This window comes from Chinchilla lanigera, unplaced genomic scaffold (genome assembly GCF_000276665.1).
Source record: "Chinchilla lanigera isolate Chin_1 unplaced genomic scaffold, ChiLan1.0 scaffold00053, whole genome shotgun sequence".
Classification (NCBI taxonomy): Eukaryota; Metazoa; Chordata; class Mammalia; order Rodentia; family Chinchillidae; genus Chinchilla; species Chinchilla lanigera.
In genome coordinates, this window is record NW_004955454.1 from 2,967,098 (window position 1) to 2,983,557 (window position 16,460).

The 16,460-nt window shown below is 53.7% G+C and overlaps 3 protein-coding genes across 8 annotated transcripts in view; 1 reads left to right on the forward strand and 2 right to left on the reverse strand.

The window, feature by feature from the left end:
• Slc52a2 (solute carrier family 52 (riboflavin transporter), member 2) overlaps positions 1-15,106 on the forward strand; it is a 38,035-nt gene extending 22,929 nt beyond the window's left edge. Inside the window, exons 1-5 of one of the 3 annotated variants that reach the window (XM_005395862.1) lie at positions 12,792-13,067; positions 13,188-13,417; positions 13,503-14,373; positions 14,463-14,586; positions 14,671-15,106. In XM_005395862.1, the coding sequence (XP_005395919.1) occupies positions 13,288-13,417; positions 13,503-14,373; positions 14,463-14,586; positions 14,671-14,883 (1,338 nt within the window). In that variant the 5' untranslated portion in view covers positions 12,792-13,067; positions 13,188-13,287 and the 3' untranslated portion in view covers positions 14,884-15,106. Of the gene's footprint in view, positions 1-12,791; positions 13,068-13,187; positions 13,418-13,502; positions 14,374-14,462; positions 14,587-14,670 lie in introns of those variants that run through there. The other 2 variants (XM_005395863.1, XM_005395861.2) reach the window with 2 other exon arrangements.
• On the reverse strand, positions 7,616-9,357 carry Tmem249 (transmembrane protein 249). The gene is made up of 6 exons (XM_005396110.1): positions 9,337-9,357; positions 8,969-9,119; positions 8,725-8,819; positions 8,407-8,602; positions 8,115-8,200; positions 7,616-7,906 (listed from the first exon to the last, which is right to left on the reverse strand). Exons 1-6 carry the CDS (start codon positions 9,355-9,357, stop codon positions 7,757-7,759), a joined length of 699 nt encoding a protein of 232 aa, XP_005396167.1. The 3' UTR covers positions 7,616-7,756.
• Positions 9,715-12,738, reverse strand: Fbxl6 (F-box and leucine-rich repeat protein 6). Of its 4 annotated transcripts, none has more exons than XM_013520101.1 (9): positions 12,279-12,738; positions 11,834-11,992; positions 11,660-11,723; positions 11,248-11,379; positions 11,066-11,173; positions 10,932-10,964; positions 10,551-10,782; positions 10,220-10,466; positions 9,715-9,959 (listed from the first exon to the last, which is right to left on the reverse strand). In XM_013520101.1, exons 1-9 carry the CDS (start codon positions 12,686-12,688, stop codon positions 9,809-9,811), a joined length of 1,536 nt encoding a protein of 511 aa, XP_013375555.1. In that variant the 5' UTR covers positions 12,689-12,738; the 3' UTR covers positions 9,715-9,808. The 4 variants fall into 4 exon arrangements, with proteins under 4 accessions (XP_013375555.1, XP_013375554.1, XP_013375553.1 ...); XM_013520100.1 differs by having other exon boundaries at positions 10,551-10,800; XM_013520099.1 differs by having other exon boundaries at positions 10,551-10,746; positions 10,851-10,964; positions 12,279-12,737.
• Positions 15,107-16,460: the final 1,354 nt, after the last annotated feature.

Consider the following 16,460-nt stretch of genomic DNA (forward strand, 5'->3'; position numbering starts at 1 on the left):
CGGAAGCGGGAATAGAACTCATGACCTTGCACTTGCTAGGCAGGCGCTGTGCCGCTGAGCTAAATCCCCAGCCCCTCTACATTGTTTTTAATTGTATCATATTTGTGTGGTCTAGGTGGCCTAGTATACATGCAATTGGAGTTTCTGAAAGGAGATTAGAAAAAAATTAGTGGAAATTATGGCCCCAAATTCCCCAAATATGATGCAAATTATAAACCTACCAATCTAAGAATTTCAACAAACTTCAAGCACATAAACCAGGAAAAGTACCAAAGCAGCTGGGTGTGGTGGCACATTCCTGTAATTCCAGCACTTCAGAAGCTAAGGCAAGAGGATCTCTGTGAGTTCAAGGACAACCTGGGCTACATAGTGAGACCCTATCTCAAAAGAGAGAATGAACCAAGGAATACCAAAATTAAATTACTTAAGACCAGTGATAAGGAGAAAATGTTATCTGGATTTGGTGGTTTACACTTGTTATCCCAGCTACTTGGGAGCCTGAGGCCAAAGGATTATAAATTTCAGGCCATCTTGGGCAATTCAGCCAAACCCTGTTTCAAAATAATAAGAGCTGCTGGGCATGGTGGTACACGCTTATAATCCCAGCACTCTGGGAGGCTGAGGCAGGAGGATTGTTGCGAGTTTGAGACCAGCCTGGGCTACAAAGTGAGCTCAAGACCAGCCTGAACTGCATAGTAAGACCCTGTCTCAAAAAAAGACAAAAACAAAAACAAAAACAAAAACAAAATAATAAGAGCTGAGAGGGCTGGGGATTTAGCTCAAAGCACGAGGTCATGAGTTCGATTCCCGGTACTGGAAAAAAACAAAACAAAACAAAAATAATAATCATAATAACAAGAGGTGAGAATATAGCTCAGTGGTAGAACACTAGCATGTGGGAGGCTTTAAATTCAAAGTGGTGGTTAAAAGCAAAGAGGGAGGAAAACACACCATATACACTAGAACAAAGATAAGAATGACAGAGATTTTCTTTTCCTTTTTTTTTTTTTTTGTCTTTCTGAGACAGGGTCTATCTATGCAGTTCAGGCTGACCTTGAACTCACTTTGTAGCCCAAGCTGGTCTGGAATTTGCAACAATCCTCCTGCCTCAGCCTCCCAAGTGCTGGGATTACAGGCGTACGCCACCATGCCCAGCTCAGGAATGACAGATTTCTCGAGAAAACAAGCTAGAAGAGTGGAGCAACATCTTTAAAGTAATGAAAGGAGTTTTTTGGGGAGGGGGCGCTGTTCACCTGAAATTCTATGTCCAGTGAAAATATCTTTCAACAAAGGTTAGAAGCTGGTGGTTGTGAGGCTGATGCAAGAGGATCCCAAGTTCAGGCCCAGCCTGGGCAATTTAGCAATTTAGTGAGACCCTCTCAAAAAAACAAAAAGAGGGGAGGATATAGCTCAGCCACACAACACCTGCCTGGGAAGTGCAAGGTCCTGAGTTTGATTCCTGTACCAACACCAAAAAAACCCAAACAAACAAAACAAATGGCTGGTGATATAGCTCAGTGCAAATACCTTAGATTTGATCCCTAGCACAGCGAGGACAAGGGGAGGGGAGAGGGAGAATGGGGAGGGGACGGAATTACCTGAATTATCTTGGTCATTGTAGCACAATTCACAACAGTCAAGAAACAGATGCTGGGTGTGGTGGCTCACGCCCAGTTTGAGTTTAGAAGTTTAATGAAGTGAACCCAAAACATATATAAGAGTGGAGCAAAGATTAGCAGAGCACCGACGGGTCCCAACTTGTTAGTTGGGGACGGACGGTGGCCGACCTAAAATTCAATAAACTCTTTGCCCTAAAAAAAAAAGAAGAAGAAGCTGTAAATCAGCAGGGGGCCAGGGTCCTCACTTTGTAAACATCCTCATCCTCTGTAAGAGGAGGACAAGGAGATGGTGTGAGTACTACACCCTGCATAGGTGGGAGTAGCCTGCTTACGATATAAGGGAAGAAAAGAGGCTTGTTCCCCTCTTTTGGCTCTTGTTGCTTTATTCTTCTGCCTTTAACGGTTACCCCTGTGCCTGGCTACCCTGCCTCGGAGCCAGCTGATTATGGACTGAAACCTGCACAAACTGTGAGCTAAATAATCCTTTCCTTCTTTAATTTTGGGTGTCTGGTATTTTGTCTCAGCAATGAGAGAAAAGTAATAAACACACCTGTAATCCCAGCACTTGGGAGGCTGAGGCAAGAGGATCGCCATGAGTTTGAGGCCAACGTGGGCTACAAAGTGAGTTCAAGGCAACTTGAACTACATGGTGAGACTCTAGCTAAAAAAAAGAAAAGGAAACAATCTAAGGGTCCATTAGCAAATGAATGGATAAACAGCAACCACCAGAAGCTAGGAGAGACACCTCAATTTTTTTTTTTTTTTTTTTTTTTTGGTCTTTTTGAACAGGGTCTTGCTATGCAATTCAGACTGGTCTCAAACTCAGAATGATCCTCCTGCCTCAGCCTCCTGAGTGCTGGGATTACAGGTATGCCTGTATGCCTGACACCTAGTGACATCTTGATTTTAGACTTCTGGTCTCCAGAACTGTAAGAAAATAAATGACTTCTTTTTTTTTAAGCTACCCAGGCCATGGTATTTTGCTACAGCTGCCCTAGGAAACCCAATACAAATAATGCAAACTAGATTCTGTGGTTTTAAACTTTCCTTGTGTGTGATACTGGGGGTTAAACCGAGGTACACTCTACCACTGAGCTAAATCCCCAGCCCTTTTTATTTTTTGAGACAGGATCTGACTAGATTCCTCAGGCTGGGCAGGGGGGACCAATTCCCCAAGGTGAATGTAATGGTGTGTATATGGACCAATTCCCCAAGGTGAATGTAATCATTATATATTACAAATATATATTAATAAAAATGTGTTTAAATAAATTGACCAGGCTGCTCTTAGACTTGCAATCCTACCTCAGCCTCTTGAGTAGCTGAGAATACAGGCATGTGTCACCATGCCCAGTGGACCTTGGCAGTTTTGAGGAAGCTCAGCTTTGTAGGCTGTAGTGGTGTTATGTAGAACGTCCCTCAGTTGGTGTTTCCAGTTGTCCTCTGGCAATGTGGGTTATGGATTTGAGAAGGAGACTATGAGAATGATGTGGTTTTCTCACTGCTTCATAACAGGGCACATGACATCAGTGTGTTTGCTCCTCAGTGACATTAACCTCAGTGATGCTCGCCGGGCTAAGATTGTATCTTCTAGTTTTGTTCACTGTCCAATTACCATCTTTCCTCTTCTGAGTTCTGTTCTTTGGAAGCCAGTCACAACCTCCAGTCCACATTCCAGGCTCTGAACCTTTTTTTTCTTTTTGTCTTTTTGAGACAGGGTCTTGCTATGCAGTTCAGGCTGAACTTGAGCTCACTTTGTAGCCCAGGCTAGCCTCGAACTCACAGTGATCCTCCTGCCTCAGCCTTCCAAGTGCTGGGATTATAGGGGTGCACCACCACGCCCGGCTCCCCACCAGTTTTTCACAGAAGTCTCTGCATGCCCACTTGTGTTGGGGGGTGGGTGTGCTGAGCTACATCCCCAGCCCTGTAAGTGTCTACTGGAGACATTTAATCACTACTGGAGACATTTCAGTGCCGGGCATAGTGTATGGAGGGGAAGATCTTTTGTTCTAGGTCTCTGCCCTAAAGACCCCCACAAGGGGCTGCACCTGAGGACATTTATCTGCACCTAGACCTGAGTTAGATACCAAGACCAGGGCTTTATGCCCAAGTGGGTTGTTGTAATGAGATGAGGCTTGAGATCTTAGCGGGTTCATGCGTTTTGAAGTGGGAGGGGCTAGAAGGTAGACTGTGATAGGCTGCTTACCTTCCACAGCTGGGCTCAGCCCTGACTCCGTCCTATTATCAACAGTCACATATGCTGCTAAGACAGCATCTGTCTTCTTGTCATACCCCTCTTTGGAATCCAGCAGAGGAAGGGCCTGCTGACCAATGAGAAGCCTGAAGGGTAGGAGGTCATCTTGGACATTCTAGCCCTAATTAAGCTAGCTGGTATAGCCACATGAATGGTACCAACTACACAGGTGGAGGGGAGCTACCCAGCTGAGCCTAGGCAGCCCTCAAAAGCAGGAGAAAAAGATCAGTGATTTGTAAGGCCTTGCTTGCCATTAGAGTGGCTGTTGGTATAGCAGTGAAGAGGTGAAGCCCTGTCCTCAGTTTGGCTGCCTACCCTGGTTTCTTTTTTTTGGTACCAGGAATCGCACTCAGGACTTTGCACTTGCCAGGCAGCTGTTTATGCCACTGAGCTATATCCCTGGCCCCCGACCCTGATTTCTACAGGCCAGACTTAGTCACTCATCATACTGTCGTGGCAAAGTGCCTACCCAGCATCTGAGCAGCAAAGCTCTGCTAAAGAACAACATAGAACCACACTTACTGGCCTTTCACATTTATGACATACAACCCACACGGGCACCCCACACTGCCAGGCAGTCCTACTGTACTTTCTTTGCCCAGTTACTTTCCCATTCCCTGGAAAGACTATTTCACAACTTTTTTTCTTTCTTTAAAACCTAATCCCTTAGGGGCTGGGGATTTAGCTCAGTGGCACAGCGCCTGCCTGGCAAGCACGAGGTCATGATTTCGATTCCCGGTACTGGAAAAAAAACCTACTTCCCTTTACCTTCAAAGCTAATAACCTTACCCATTAGAATCCAGCTTGGCAGCAAGTGTTAGACAATTCTGAATAACAAAAATAAAATAAATTTCTGAATAATAATAGCCACAAGTTAATTGGGAGTGGTAGCTCCCTGTAATTCAAGCACTAAGTTGGCTGGGGCAAGGGGATCACTAGTTTGAGGCCAGCCTGTACTATGTAGCATTTTTAAAAGACCCTATTTAGAAGCCAGGAGTAGTGGCACATGCCTGTAATCCCAGCACTTAGGAGGCTGAGGCAGGAGGATTGCTGTGAGTTTGAGGCCAGCTTAGGTTACAAAGTGAGGTCAAGGCCAGCCTGAACTGCACAGCGAGACCCTGTCTCAGAAAGAAAATAAATAAATATGCCGGGCATGGTGGTGCATGCCTGTAATCCCAGCACCTGGGAGGCTGAGGCAGGAGGATTGTTGGGAGTTTGAGACCAGCCTGGGCTACAAAGTGAGCTCAAGGCCAACCTGAGCTGCATAGCAAGAGCTTGTTTCAAGAAGACTTCACAATTCTATTTTGTTGCTCTGCCATCCTCAACAAATGCACTCTGCCTCGTGGTTCAAGAGGCTGTTTGAGCTCTAGTCATGGGTGCATTCCACACCACATAAAAAAAGAAATGGCAAAGACTGGAAAACCCTCCCTTTAAGGATGTGTCTGAAAATCACACAGATTATTATACTGCACTGGGGAGGAATTATTCTTATAACCACTGATACAGTTCTGCAGCAGAAACTGAAAAGTATAGTCTATTCTGTGTGACCATATGCCAGACTAAGCATGTGGGCTCTTTTAAGGAATAAGTAGAAGATGGCCAGAGAGACCTTACTCCCAATCCCAAATGTGCCCCTGATGTCCTTTCTGCCCAGCCAAGAACTGTGGCCAGGTGTTTTGGTTCTACAGATACCCTATCACCTGCTCCATAGTAAACCTCTATTGGACCTTCTACACAATCACACTAGTATGCCTTGAAAGGTGATCAAAGGAGACCTGTCTTGCAACAGCCATCCTGTTTCTCTCCTTGTTTCACTGACCTCCCTGAGTGATCTTTAGTTTCTTCCCATCCCTCCTCACTTCTGCAGGACCACTAGCCCCCTTTCCTGAGGCTGAGTCCCCTGTCCCTCTCTAGTTTCTGGTCCTCCTCCTCCTGAGGAATTCTCTGTGTGTCAGATGCCAAGGCTCCATCCTTCGCCCATCATTTCTGCTACTGCTACTGTATCACTAGGGATATCTCATGCAGAGCCTTGGTTTTGTGGCCCTTCTGGGGGATGATGGCTCCAGATCTATGCTTCGTGTACCCCCTGCTCCCCGGTGTCTCTGTCTTTTTAAAATCTCTACTGGGCTAAGGACATGGGTCAGAAGTACAGTGTTTGTCTTGAACACTTGAGGCCCTTGGTTCCATTCCCAGCATTGCGAAACAAATGACATTTCCCCTGCAATGTCTCATAAGCTTCTCCAGCCTGGTCTAACTTAGCATTCCATTCCCAACCTGGCCTCCCTACAACCACCAGCCCCAGTGCCCAGGTCATAAGCCCTGGATGCAGGGAACTGCTTTACCCATATCCAGCCACCAACTCCTTTGGCTGTGCTTTCCATCTGGATCTTCTGTTCCCCTTGGCCCTGCCCTGTTCCTTCTCAGCTTCACAATTCTTTTTGTTGTTGTTGTTGTATTTTGAAACAGGGTCTCACTACACAGTTCAGGCTAACCTTGCACTCATTATGTAGCCATGACCGGTCTTGAACTCCTGTTGATCCTCCTACCTCAGCCTCTTGAGTGCTAGGAAAACAGGTGTGCACCACTCCCAGCTACCTGCACAATTCTTAAAGCCCCTAGCCCTTCCTCACTACTCTCTCCTGGATCCTAGGACCTCTCTGCTTACAGCTCCCCAGTGATTTCCCACTGCAAGGACTAAGAGTTTGAAGCTGTGGAACCTTCATGCACCCACCTGCCCTTCTCACTCACCAGGACTCCTTCCTCTTTCCCAGCCCCCTCGTTTTGTTTTTTGTTTGTTTGTTTGTTTGGTTGGTTGGGTTTTGGTGCTGGGATTGAATCTGGGGCCGCCTGTACTGCTGTATGCTAAGCATGTACCCTGCCATTAAGTTATACCTTTAGATCCCATAACAACTTTTTAACAAGGAGCTTTGCATTTTCATTTTGCATGGGCCCTGCAAATTATGTGGCCAGTTCTGGCTCCAGGGACGCAACGCCTGGAGCCCAGGGTCACCAGTGTGCTGAGCCAGGCAGATGGTGGCAGGCACTGCTTCCTCTGGGACTTGTGGCCTACTGCTTTTCTGCTCCCAGAGCAGGTGGGCACTCAAGAGACCTCAGGCACTGAGGTATGAGCTGGAATTCTCTGATGAACGGGGGCGTCCCAGGAGGCACACAGAGCAAGTGCCACGGGAAGCCATGAACGCTGGCCAAAGATTTTTTTTTTTTTTTTTTTTTTTTGGTCTTTTTGAGACAGGGTCTCGCTGTGCAGTTCAGGCCGGCCTTGAACTCACTTTGTAGCCCAGGCTGGTCTTGAACTCACAACGATTCTCCTGCCTCAGCCTCCCAAGTGCTGGGATTACAGGCGTGGGCCACCATGTTCCAGCTGGCCAAAGACTCTTGATGCCTGCTCCCTAGGAGGAGTGCAGTAGCAACTCTGGGGTATCTGTTTCAGGATAAACGTGCAGGCTCAGGGCTTGTCCTCTGGCTCTGCCCCTCTCCCATTGCTGACTGGACTAGGGACAGGCACCTGAGCCAGACTGGATCCATCAGATTTTCAGTCCTTCTGACCTCAGATTGCAGCAGAAAGGCACAGTCTTTTAGGGCCTAGTGAACACCACACTCTTCTTCCAAACCAGGTTCTGGGGTCTGCTCCAAAGCCTGGGAAAGACAATTTCTGAGGCTCTGGGAGGTCTACACTGTGAAAGATCCTGGATGGAAATCTCCACAACACAAAAAGTGACCTAGCTGGAAGCTAGAGGCAGCTCTATTGCGAGGAAGAGCAGTGGATGCCCAGGGTGGGCGTGGAAGGGCTCCCAGAGAATAAGGGCTGAAACAGGACAGGCTCCAGGTCACAAATCCAGGTCGCTGCAGAGCAGCCAGGCTTGTTTCAGATGTTGTCCTTCCGTAGCACGATCCCTGGACTAAAGGCGGCCCCCAGCGGCCAGTGACGGATCTCGTGCCGATAAGACGTGACCAGGTAGTCGAAGTAGTTGATATTGAGTTTCCGGGCAATGTGACGGCCCAGATATTCCATGTGCTGTGGGAAAGGATGACGGTCGCGGGTCTCTGGGCACTGGGTGCGCCTCTTGGGAATCTCCACCCCGGCCCTCCCCGGACGCAATCACAGCGCTGAGATCTAGGCGCTGAACCAACCCTCTCCATGCAAAATGGCCCCACCCAAAGATCCCAAACCCTGACCCCCATCATTTCTCTAGAAGAGGGGCCATGTCTGGAGCTCGACTCACCTCGTAGCGCTCTGACAGCTGAACCAGCACCAGGGGCTCCAGCTTGTGGCCGCAGAGGACCAATCGAAAGAAGCGCCTTCCTTTGGCTGGCGAGGGGCGGGCGGCTCAGCCCTGGCCTCCGGGGCGGAGCCTCAAGGGGGTACTTTTAGGACCGGACCCCGGGCGAGGCGGGGCCTCCAATGGGGACCACGCCTCGAGGGGAAGACTCTGAGACCCGGCCACCACAATCTGTCCTCTCCCTCCCGTCCACCCCCCCACCCACCGACCCGACCCGACCCGCCGCACAAGTCACCGTCGGAGTTGAGCGCCAGGCGCACATAGACCAGGTGCATGGGCCCCTGGTACACGGTGCGGCCCTGGATGGAGAAGTGGTACATGCCGCGCGTGTGGTTCAGCACCAGACGGCGCAGCGGCAGGGATGAGATCAGCAGCCACAGCCCCACACACATGCCATAAGCCGAGACAGCCCAGGTTACCTGCTTCTGCGCCTGTGGGTGATGTTGGTAGGGAGGATCTGATGGTCAGCATTGTTTAGGGACTGGGGTGGAGGAGGGGGGATGGTGGGGTAGGGGAGCGGCTTGGTGCTGGGGTTGGGACCAAAAGAGCAGACCTGCCTCAGGATGTCTAAGCTGACCAGGACCAGGCAGACGACGAAGAGCAGAGCCCCCTTCCAGAGAGTGTCCAGGTAGTACTCTAGCACAAAGACTGCCGGGGTACACTTGAGGACAACTTCCATCACTCCCCCGCACACCCCTGCCGCTGCCTGTCAGTGCCCTGGGCACAGCCTGGGCCCACCGGCCAGCCCTGCCCAGTGCCCTTCCAGGTCCTCTCCTCCTGGTCCTCAGCCCTCTCACCATCAGGCTGCTGCTGGGTGAATGGGTAAAAGCTGTTATTCTTGAGGCGTCTGGCGAGATGCCGCTCCGTGCGGAAGAGGCTCAGGGACCAGAGCTGGAAGCGGCTGCCAGTGGAGGATGTGGGCAGGCCACTGGCCCAGCCCTTGGGATTCTGGGTTGGACAGAGGTGGTCAGCCTGGCAGTTTGCCACTGCCACTGCCCACTATCCACAGTTACACCCCTACCCGGAACAATAACTCCAGGACGGTAGCCTGAGAAGGAGCAGGAATTCACAGGGGAATGAAGCCAGGCAGCAGCTCAGGCTGGGCCTCACACAGGTTCTAGAAGTTCTGGGAGGCAGGTTCTAGAAGGGGGCCTCTGTTGACTACCCCTTCTTCATGGACATGCATTTTCTGACTCTCCATTCCATCTGCAACCTGTTGCAGTCTGGTTCACAGTCTTCATTTAAGGGGGGTACCTGGACACTCTAGGCCTATGTTGCCGAGAAAGCTCTAAGAAGGCACCCCTCAGAGAACCCTGTGGCTGAACAGGGTCCCTTCCTCTCCACAGTCGTTCTGTTCCCACTTCCTCCCTGACACCTCACTCAGGATCCTGAGATGGGACACACAATACAAGGGCGGAACCCAGCATAAGCATGCAAAGGCAAAGACAGCCGCTGGCTGTCCTTCGGGCCTCCCCAACAGCACAGCACACATTAGGTGTAACCCACTCCTCACCCAAGGGCCTATTCCAAGGACCACACAAAATTCCTAGAAACGTTTTATTGTGACAAAAATGTTCAAACATCCCAAAGTAGGAAAAAATACAGGGCAAGGCTAGCCAGGCTTGGTCAGGGGCCACCTAGCTGGGGGAAGCATGGCTGGTGAGCAGCTGTTCCAAACACCACTGGACTTCCTCCACACCCCGGTAGGCTCGCTTCAGGCCCCTGGGGAGGCAACGGCAGGACTCCAGGTTGAGATACAGCAGGCCAGGGCAGCTACTGATCACAGAACTGTGGATAGGGCAAACAAGAGGGAAGTGAGTAGCTGCCCAGGAAAATCCAGGCTCTGATGGGGTGCAGACAACTCCCTGGGCTCTACCCCTGGCCTGCCACCCACAGTAATCCAGGTCCAAGCCCAGTACATTGGCATCCCCAAAGCCAATGCCAAGAAGGAACTTGGTCAGTATGCACTCCCTTCTCAAGCCCTGGAAGCATCAAGCCAAGCAGCATACCTGGGCCTCATACTAGTTACAAGGGAAAGGGATGCTGACCTGACAGTGTTCGGTGTGACCCGGGTAGCCCTGAGGTTGAGAGAGCACAGGGCTGGGTGTGAGCCCCCAGGGATGCATGAGAAGGCAGCCAGTGCCTGCTCCAGGTCCTTCTCACTGAAGCCCTGGCCACTCAAGTCCAGTTCTCTCAGTGTGTGGTACCACTTCTGGGTCAACAGGGAGCTGCCCTCCTTGACTAGAGTCAGCCGGTCCGATACCCCATACAAGCCCAGGTGCAGCTGCTCCAGTTCTGAGATGAGAGAAGCAGGCATGAGCCACAGGGTAGGAAAGCACCACAACCCACCTGCCTAGTCATCACCTTACAAGAGCTGACCTTGACATGGCAGATCATGCAGGCCAGCAGGTGTGATGCGGGTACAGCCACGAAGATCCAGCAACCGCAGGTTGGGGGAACCATGTAGCAGGCGGCCCAAGACCTCGTTGCTCACAAAGTTGCAGGTAGAGCTGGCCAGGCAGAGCTCCTCGAGGCTGGGGAAGCCTGGTCCCAGGGCTACCCCTCGCCCAGAAGGCTTGGGCAACCACATGAGATTCAGCAGCCGCAGCACCTGGAGGCAAGGCTCAGGCTGCAGGGAGGGAGGGGGGTGACAGGTGGGACAAGCAGGACATCAGGTACCTGCAGCCGGGGACATCCTTTCTGCAGAGCCTCAACAGGCAGCTGCAGTGGAGTGCTGCTGTGGTTGATGCCAGTGCTCACCTCCAGGACCTGTAGCTGAGGGCAGCAGCTGCTCTGCAGAGGTGGAATATAGTGGAATATATAGAGGTGGAATATAGCCACCTGGAAGTTGCCAGCTCAGTCTTTGGCTCTGCTCCTGCCCAATGCCAACCTACCAGCAGTGCACCCAAGATGGCTGTTGTCTGGGAGGTGTAAGTCAGCCATAGCTTGCGCATTCGGGACCCTGCCTCCTCCAGAAAGCTCACCACAGCTGTGGACTCCACCTGGGGACCCAGGACAGAGACGCCTGTCATGTGGGCTCAGTCTTCTTCTGGGCCCTTTGGGACACAGGGCTCACCATGGAGTGCTGTAGGTTCAGGCTGTGCAGCTGGCCACAGGCTTTAGCTAGCATGACCAGAGTGTCAGCAGTTACGCCATGGCAGTCTGAAAGCTTGAGGAAGGTGAGCCGAGGACAGGACTCGCTAACCAGCTGTGGAAAGACACAGGCCACATGGGACTGGGAGAAGGCAGGCAAAGGTCCACAGGGAAAGAGACTGATGGCCATGCCAACCCCACTGTACGGCCCCAGCTATGACCTGTGTTCTGCCCATTCCAGGCACACCTGGGCGTCCGTACAGCTGGCCCCATCCCACTGGAGAGTGACAAAAGGAAAGGCAGGCATCCTTGTGGAGAAGTATTGAACCACCCCCTGGGAGTACTGACAACCTCAAGTGTCACAACTGGTGTGTAGGACAGCCCTGAGTGCTCACCTTCAATACAGGGTGTACCTGAGACTTCCAGTGGATGAGGGTCAGCCTCTGGAGCTGTGAGAACCTGGGTGACAGCAGAGGCCCAGCTGCACTAGCGTTCCCACGCTGCCCCTGCAGCCAGTGCCCTCCCTGCCAACACAGGCAGCGCAAGGGGTAAGAACAGGGGCCCCTCACCGATTGGGCATGAGCCACTCCAGGGAAGCAAGAAGCTTCTTCTCCGCCTTGACATTGCCCTTGACAGCGCGGCCAGCCATTGGGGGCGAGAGAGTCACGGTATGCCAGAGCGCGGGCTGGGAGGCGGCCTCGTGCCAGCGGCGGCACACGCGTGCAGCCCTGGGAGAACAGTTGGTTGAAGGTGCCCTGCCTTTCGTGGGCGATGCCTGCGATGGGACTTGATGGGGCTTACTAAAGGGGAACCGATGTGCTCCCACAACCTGCAGCCCAGCAGGCGCCTCTGCTCAAAGCCCAGTTCCTGGGGTTCCAAGTAGATTCCCGATACACGCTAGAGCACAAGTGTATGTACACTAACACACTTTCACCCTCTGCTGTGCCCAGCCACCCAAGCTGTAGGCTACCGCCGTAAATGCACCTGCAGTGTACGCCAAGTGGGGTAGTGTACCTGCCGAGGAATGGCATGGGCCCATCGGCTGCCACTAGCAGCCCGAAAATTTGCACCAGGACCTCCAAAGGAATGCGGTCTCCCCAGCCCGCGTCGGGCCCCTGCTCCGGCGGCGTGGGCGCTGGCTCAGGTCGGGGTCGGGGCTTGGGCTTGGCCGCTCCGGCAGAGCCCGAGGGCGGCCGCTGAGCGCGGCGAGAGGCGCGCCTATGCGCGCGGGAGCGGGAGGGCCCCGGACCAGGCAGCACGAGCAGCATGCTGTCTGCCTGCAACAGGTGGTACTCGGAGCCGCTGGGCGCCAGCCGGTCCCACCACCAGTCCTCGGCCGAGCGGTCCCGCGCCCCGGCCAGAGGCGAGCTCCGGGCTCTGCGGCTGGCTTTACGCCGAGGTCGCCTCGCAGCCGCGGGAGCCATAGCCACCAACGCCGCCGCGGGCGGAGCGGAAGTAGGACTCGGCGGAAGGGGCGGAGCCACCAATTCCTGGCTTCCCCTCCAGCTCCCGGAGAGCCCCGCCCTAAACCCCGCTTCCGGGGAGGGCGGGCCGCTGCGGCGGCCTAAGTCCGGCTGGGGCAGGAGAGTGCGCAGCCATCCTGCAGGGCTGCGCCCGGGGCCGGGATTGTGCGCTCGCTGGCCGGAAGGCCGGCCGCGGAGCCGGCAGCGCGGGGCCACGCCCCCTCGCCACCGGCAGCGCTGGGTTCGTAGAAACCCACCAACTGCTCGCGGATCCCCGGTCGTTGGGAGAGGGCTTCGCTGTTTTCCCAGTACAAAAGGCTGGTCCTCTGTGGCTAACAGGGTCCGCTGAGCTCCTCCCTCGATCGGTCCCCGTGCCGACACCCTACCGTGTCCCCTCCAGGTGCCCCGCGACCTCCTCTGTCTCCGGTCCTGTCCCGCAAGCTTGTTTGTTTTCTTCCAGCTGGAAGAGGTCTTTCAAGCCCAGAAGAGCCGGAGCGTCTTAGAACTTAGGTGGGGAGACAGCGGTCTGTGACCTTCCGCCCTCCTCCTCCTTTGGCCTCATGGCAGCACCGCCGCTGGGCCGTCTGGTGCTGACCCACCTGCTGGTGGCCCTCTTCGGCATGGGGTCTTGGGCTGCAGTGAATGGCATCTGGGTGGAACTGCCCGTGGTGGTGAAAGACCTCCCTGAGAGTGAGTGAAGAAGTGTGTATGGGGGGGGGGTGCGGCTTTTGTGTCTCCTCAGGGTGCCCTGACGCAGCCTCCTCCCCCTCTACAGGTTGGAGCCTCCCGGCGTACCTCTCTGTGCTTGTGGCACTGGGGAACCTGGGTCTGCTGGTGGTGACCCTGTGGAGGCGGCTGGCCCCGGGCAAAGGGGAGCGGGTCCCCATCCAGGTGGTGCAGGGGCTGGGCATAGTAGGCACAGCCCTGCTGGCCCCTCTGTGGCACCACGTGGCCCCAGTGGCAGGGCAGCCCCACTCTGTGGCCTTTCTAACGTTGGCATTTGTGCTGGCGCTAGCCTGCTGTGCTTCTAATGTCACTTTCCTGCCCTTCCTCAGCCACCTTCCACCTCCCTTCTTACGGTCTTTCTTCCTGGGTCAAGGCCTCAGTGCCCTGCTGCCCTGTACGCTGGCCCTCATTCAAGGTGTGGGCCGCCTTGAGTGCCTGCCTGCTCCTGCCAATGGCACCTCTGGTCCCAGCTACTTCCCTGAGCGTTTTCGTGCCAGCACCTTCTTCTGGGCACTGACTGCCCTCCTGGTCACTTCAGCTGCGGCCTTCCAGGGTCTCCTGCTGTTGCTGCCATCACCACCATCTGTACCCACAGGCAGTCCAGGGCAGGGCCTGCGAGTGGGAGAACCAGGAGTAGAGGAAGATGAAGAGGAAGAAGCTTCACCATTGCAGGAGCCACCCAACCAGGCAGCAGGCACCACTGTCAGCCCAGACCCTAAGGCCCATCAGCTGTTCTCAGCCCGTGGTGCCTGCTTGCTGGGCCTGCTGGCCATCACCAATGCACTGACCAATGGTGTGCTCCCTGCTGTGCAGAGCTTTTCCTGCTTACCCTATGGGCGCCTGACTTACCACCTGGCAGTGGTGCTGGGCAGCTCTGCCAACCCCCTTGCCTGCTTCTTGGCCATGGGCATCCTGTGCAGGTGCGTGTGAGCCCCAGTCCCTGGTGGGAGGAACTCAGGGTGGGACTGGGTCCTGCACAGTCAGTCCTGAATTAGCCCATCCCTGGCAGGTCTCTGACAGGACTTGGTGGCCTCTTTCTGCTGGGGATGCTCTTTGGGGCCTACTTGATAACATTGGCAGTCCTGAGCCCCTGCCCTCCCCTAGTGGGCACCTCTACAGGCGTGGTCCTTGTGGTAAGTACAGAAGAGATGAGAGGTGGGGAAGGCTTGCCTTGGGACAGGGGCATCACACACCCAGCCTGCTGTGACTTTCTCCAGGTGCTGTCATGGGTGCTGTGCATGGGCCTCTTCTCATATGTCAAGGTGGCAATCAGCTCCGTGCTACATGGTGGTGGCCAGCCCGCATTGCTAGCGGCTGGCGTAACTATCCAGGTGGGCTCCCTGCTTGGTGCTGTTGCTATGTTCCCTCCTACTAGTATCTACCACGTATTCCACAGTGGACAGGATTGTGTGGACTCGTGTGGCCGCTGAACCTGAGCAGGTGGGAACTCACACCACCCTACTACTCTCCACCTGGAACTCCGACAAGTCCCTGAGTACCTGCGGGCAGCCCACGGAGGCTGCTCACGCTGACCCACTCAGGACACTGGCACACTCCACAGGAGACTCTGGCACTTGAGGGGATACCAGACATCAGGAACAGGTTGAGGCCTGGGGTCTTTGTGTAATTTGGAGAATAAAGTGTTTTTATTAAGTGGGCAGTGATTAATACCATGAACACTTATCCCTGTGGAGGCCAACTGCCCTCCCAGGAGCTTGCTCTGGCCTATTCAGCGGGGACTGTCTGTCTCTTTCTAGGTCATGGCTGCTCTTTCAGGTTCTGGGATCGCCCCTTGGTTCTTGGAACTGCCCTTCAGGGAAAGGCCAGTTCCCACGGCCTTTGTGGGCTTAGAGGTCCTGTGTGGAGCCTGCCTAATAAGTAGTAGCCACTGGTCCATAGCATATCTTGGTGTGAGGGTCAGGCAGGGTTGGGTTGTGACCTGCTGAGGTTCCTCTCATGCCCTCTCATGACCTGACAATGGCCATACTTGCCCATTGGCTTCCCAGAGGTGTCCTGCTAGGGAATTTACACCTGCCTTTGGTACAGGGTTTAGGCACAGAGAGGTTACAGTGAGGAGGCTTAGAAGAGCCAGGACCTTGCAGTCCCAACAGCATTATCTACCTATTGATAAGCCGCCAGCTTCTAGTTTCTAGCTCTTTCTGGCATTACAGCCCCCACATGCTCTGTTGAGGCAGACATGCTCCAGCCTGGGCTGCTGGTAGGTAGCTGGTCCTAAGGAAGCTGGGTCTTTGCTTATTTATTTACTTAGGTTTTTTTTTTTTTTTTTTTTTGAGGTAGGGTGTCTTCATTGTCCAGGTGGGACTTGAACTTGTGATCCTCCTGCCTCACATTTCCAAGTGCTGGGATTATAGACATGTGCCCATGTTCCTGGCTGGGTCTTTGTTTCTTGTCATCTGCAAGGAGCACTTCTTCCCCGGGCCTATCCTGGGCTTGGTGGTACTCAGTTTTGGCACAAAGGGCTCAGAGCTGAAGCCACCTGCTGGGAGGGGCACTGGAAAGCATCTGACCCAGCTGAGGACTGCAGTATTCCCAGGAGGGTACGTGGGTTTCTTTCTGCCTCCTTGTTTTGTGGGTGGACAGAAGAGACCTGTGGGGAACACATCCTCCCCAAGTAGCAGGACCCTGAGCTGTGGCCCAGTGTGACTGGCCCAGTGTGAGTCCTCATTCTCACAAGCGAAGTTCCTGCTGTTGTAAGACAGAAGGCCTAGAAGAATGCTTCTTACTTCTGCTGACTGTGTTCCTTCCTGCCATTGTTCTAGTCTCTGAACCTGAGAACCTCTTGTCCTTGGCTTGGCCTCATAGCTTTGGCAGGACCAGCTGAGCAGGGGACTCCCAGGTGGCTCAGCCCAGTCCTGAGGAGGGGCAGGGCAGCTCAAAAGAGTTGCTTTCCTCTGGAGGGTGGCCAGGTACTGAGGAGGGTGAAGGTTGAGGTGCACTTCAGGTGTTGCCCGAGGTGGTTAGTAGAGAGAAACCCAGAAGGATGGGG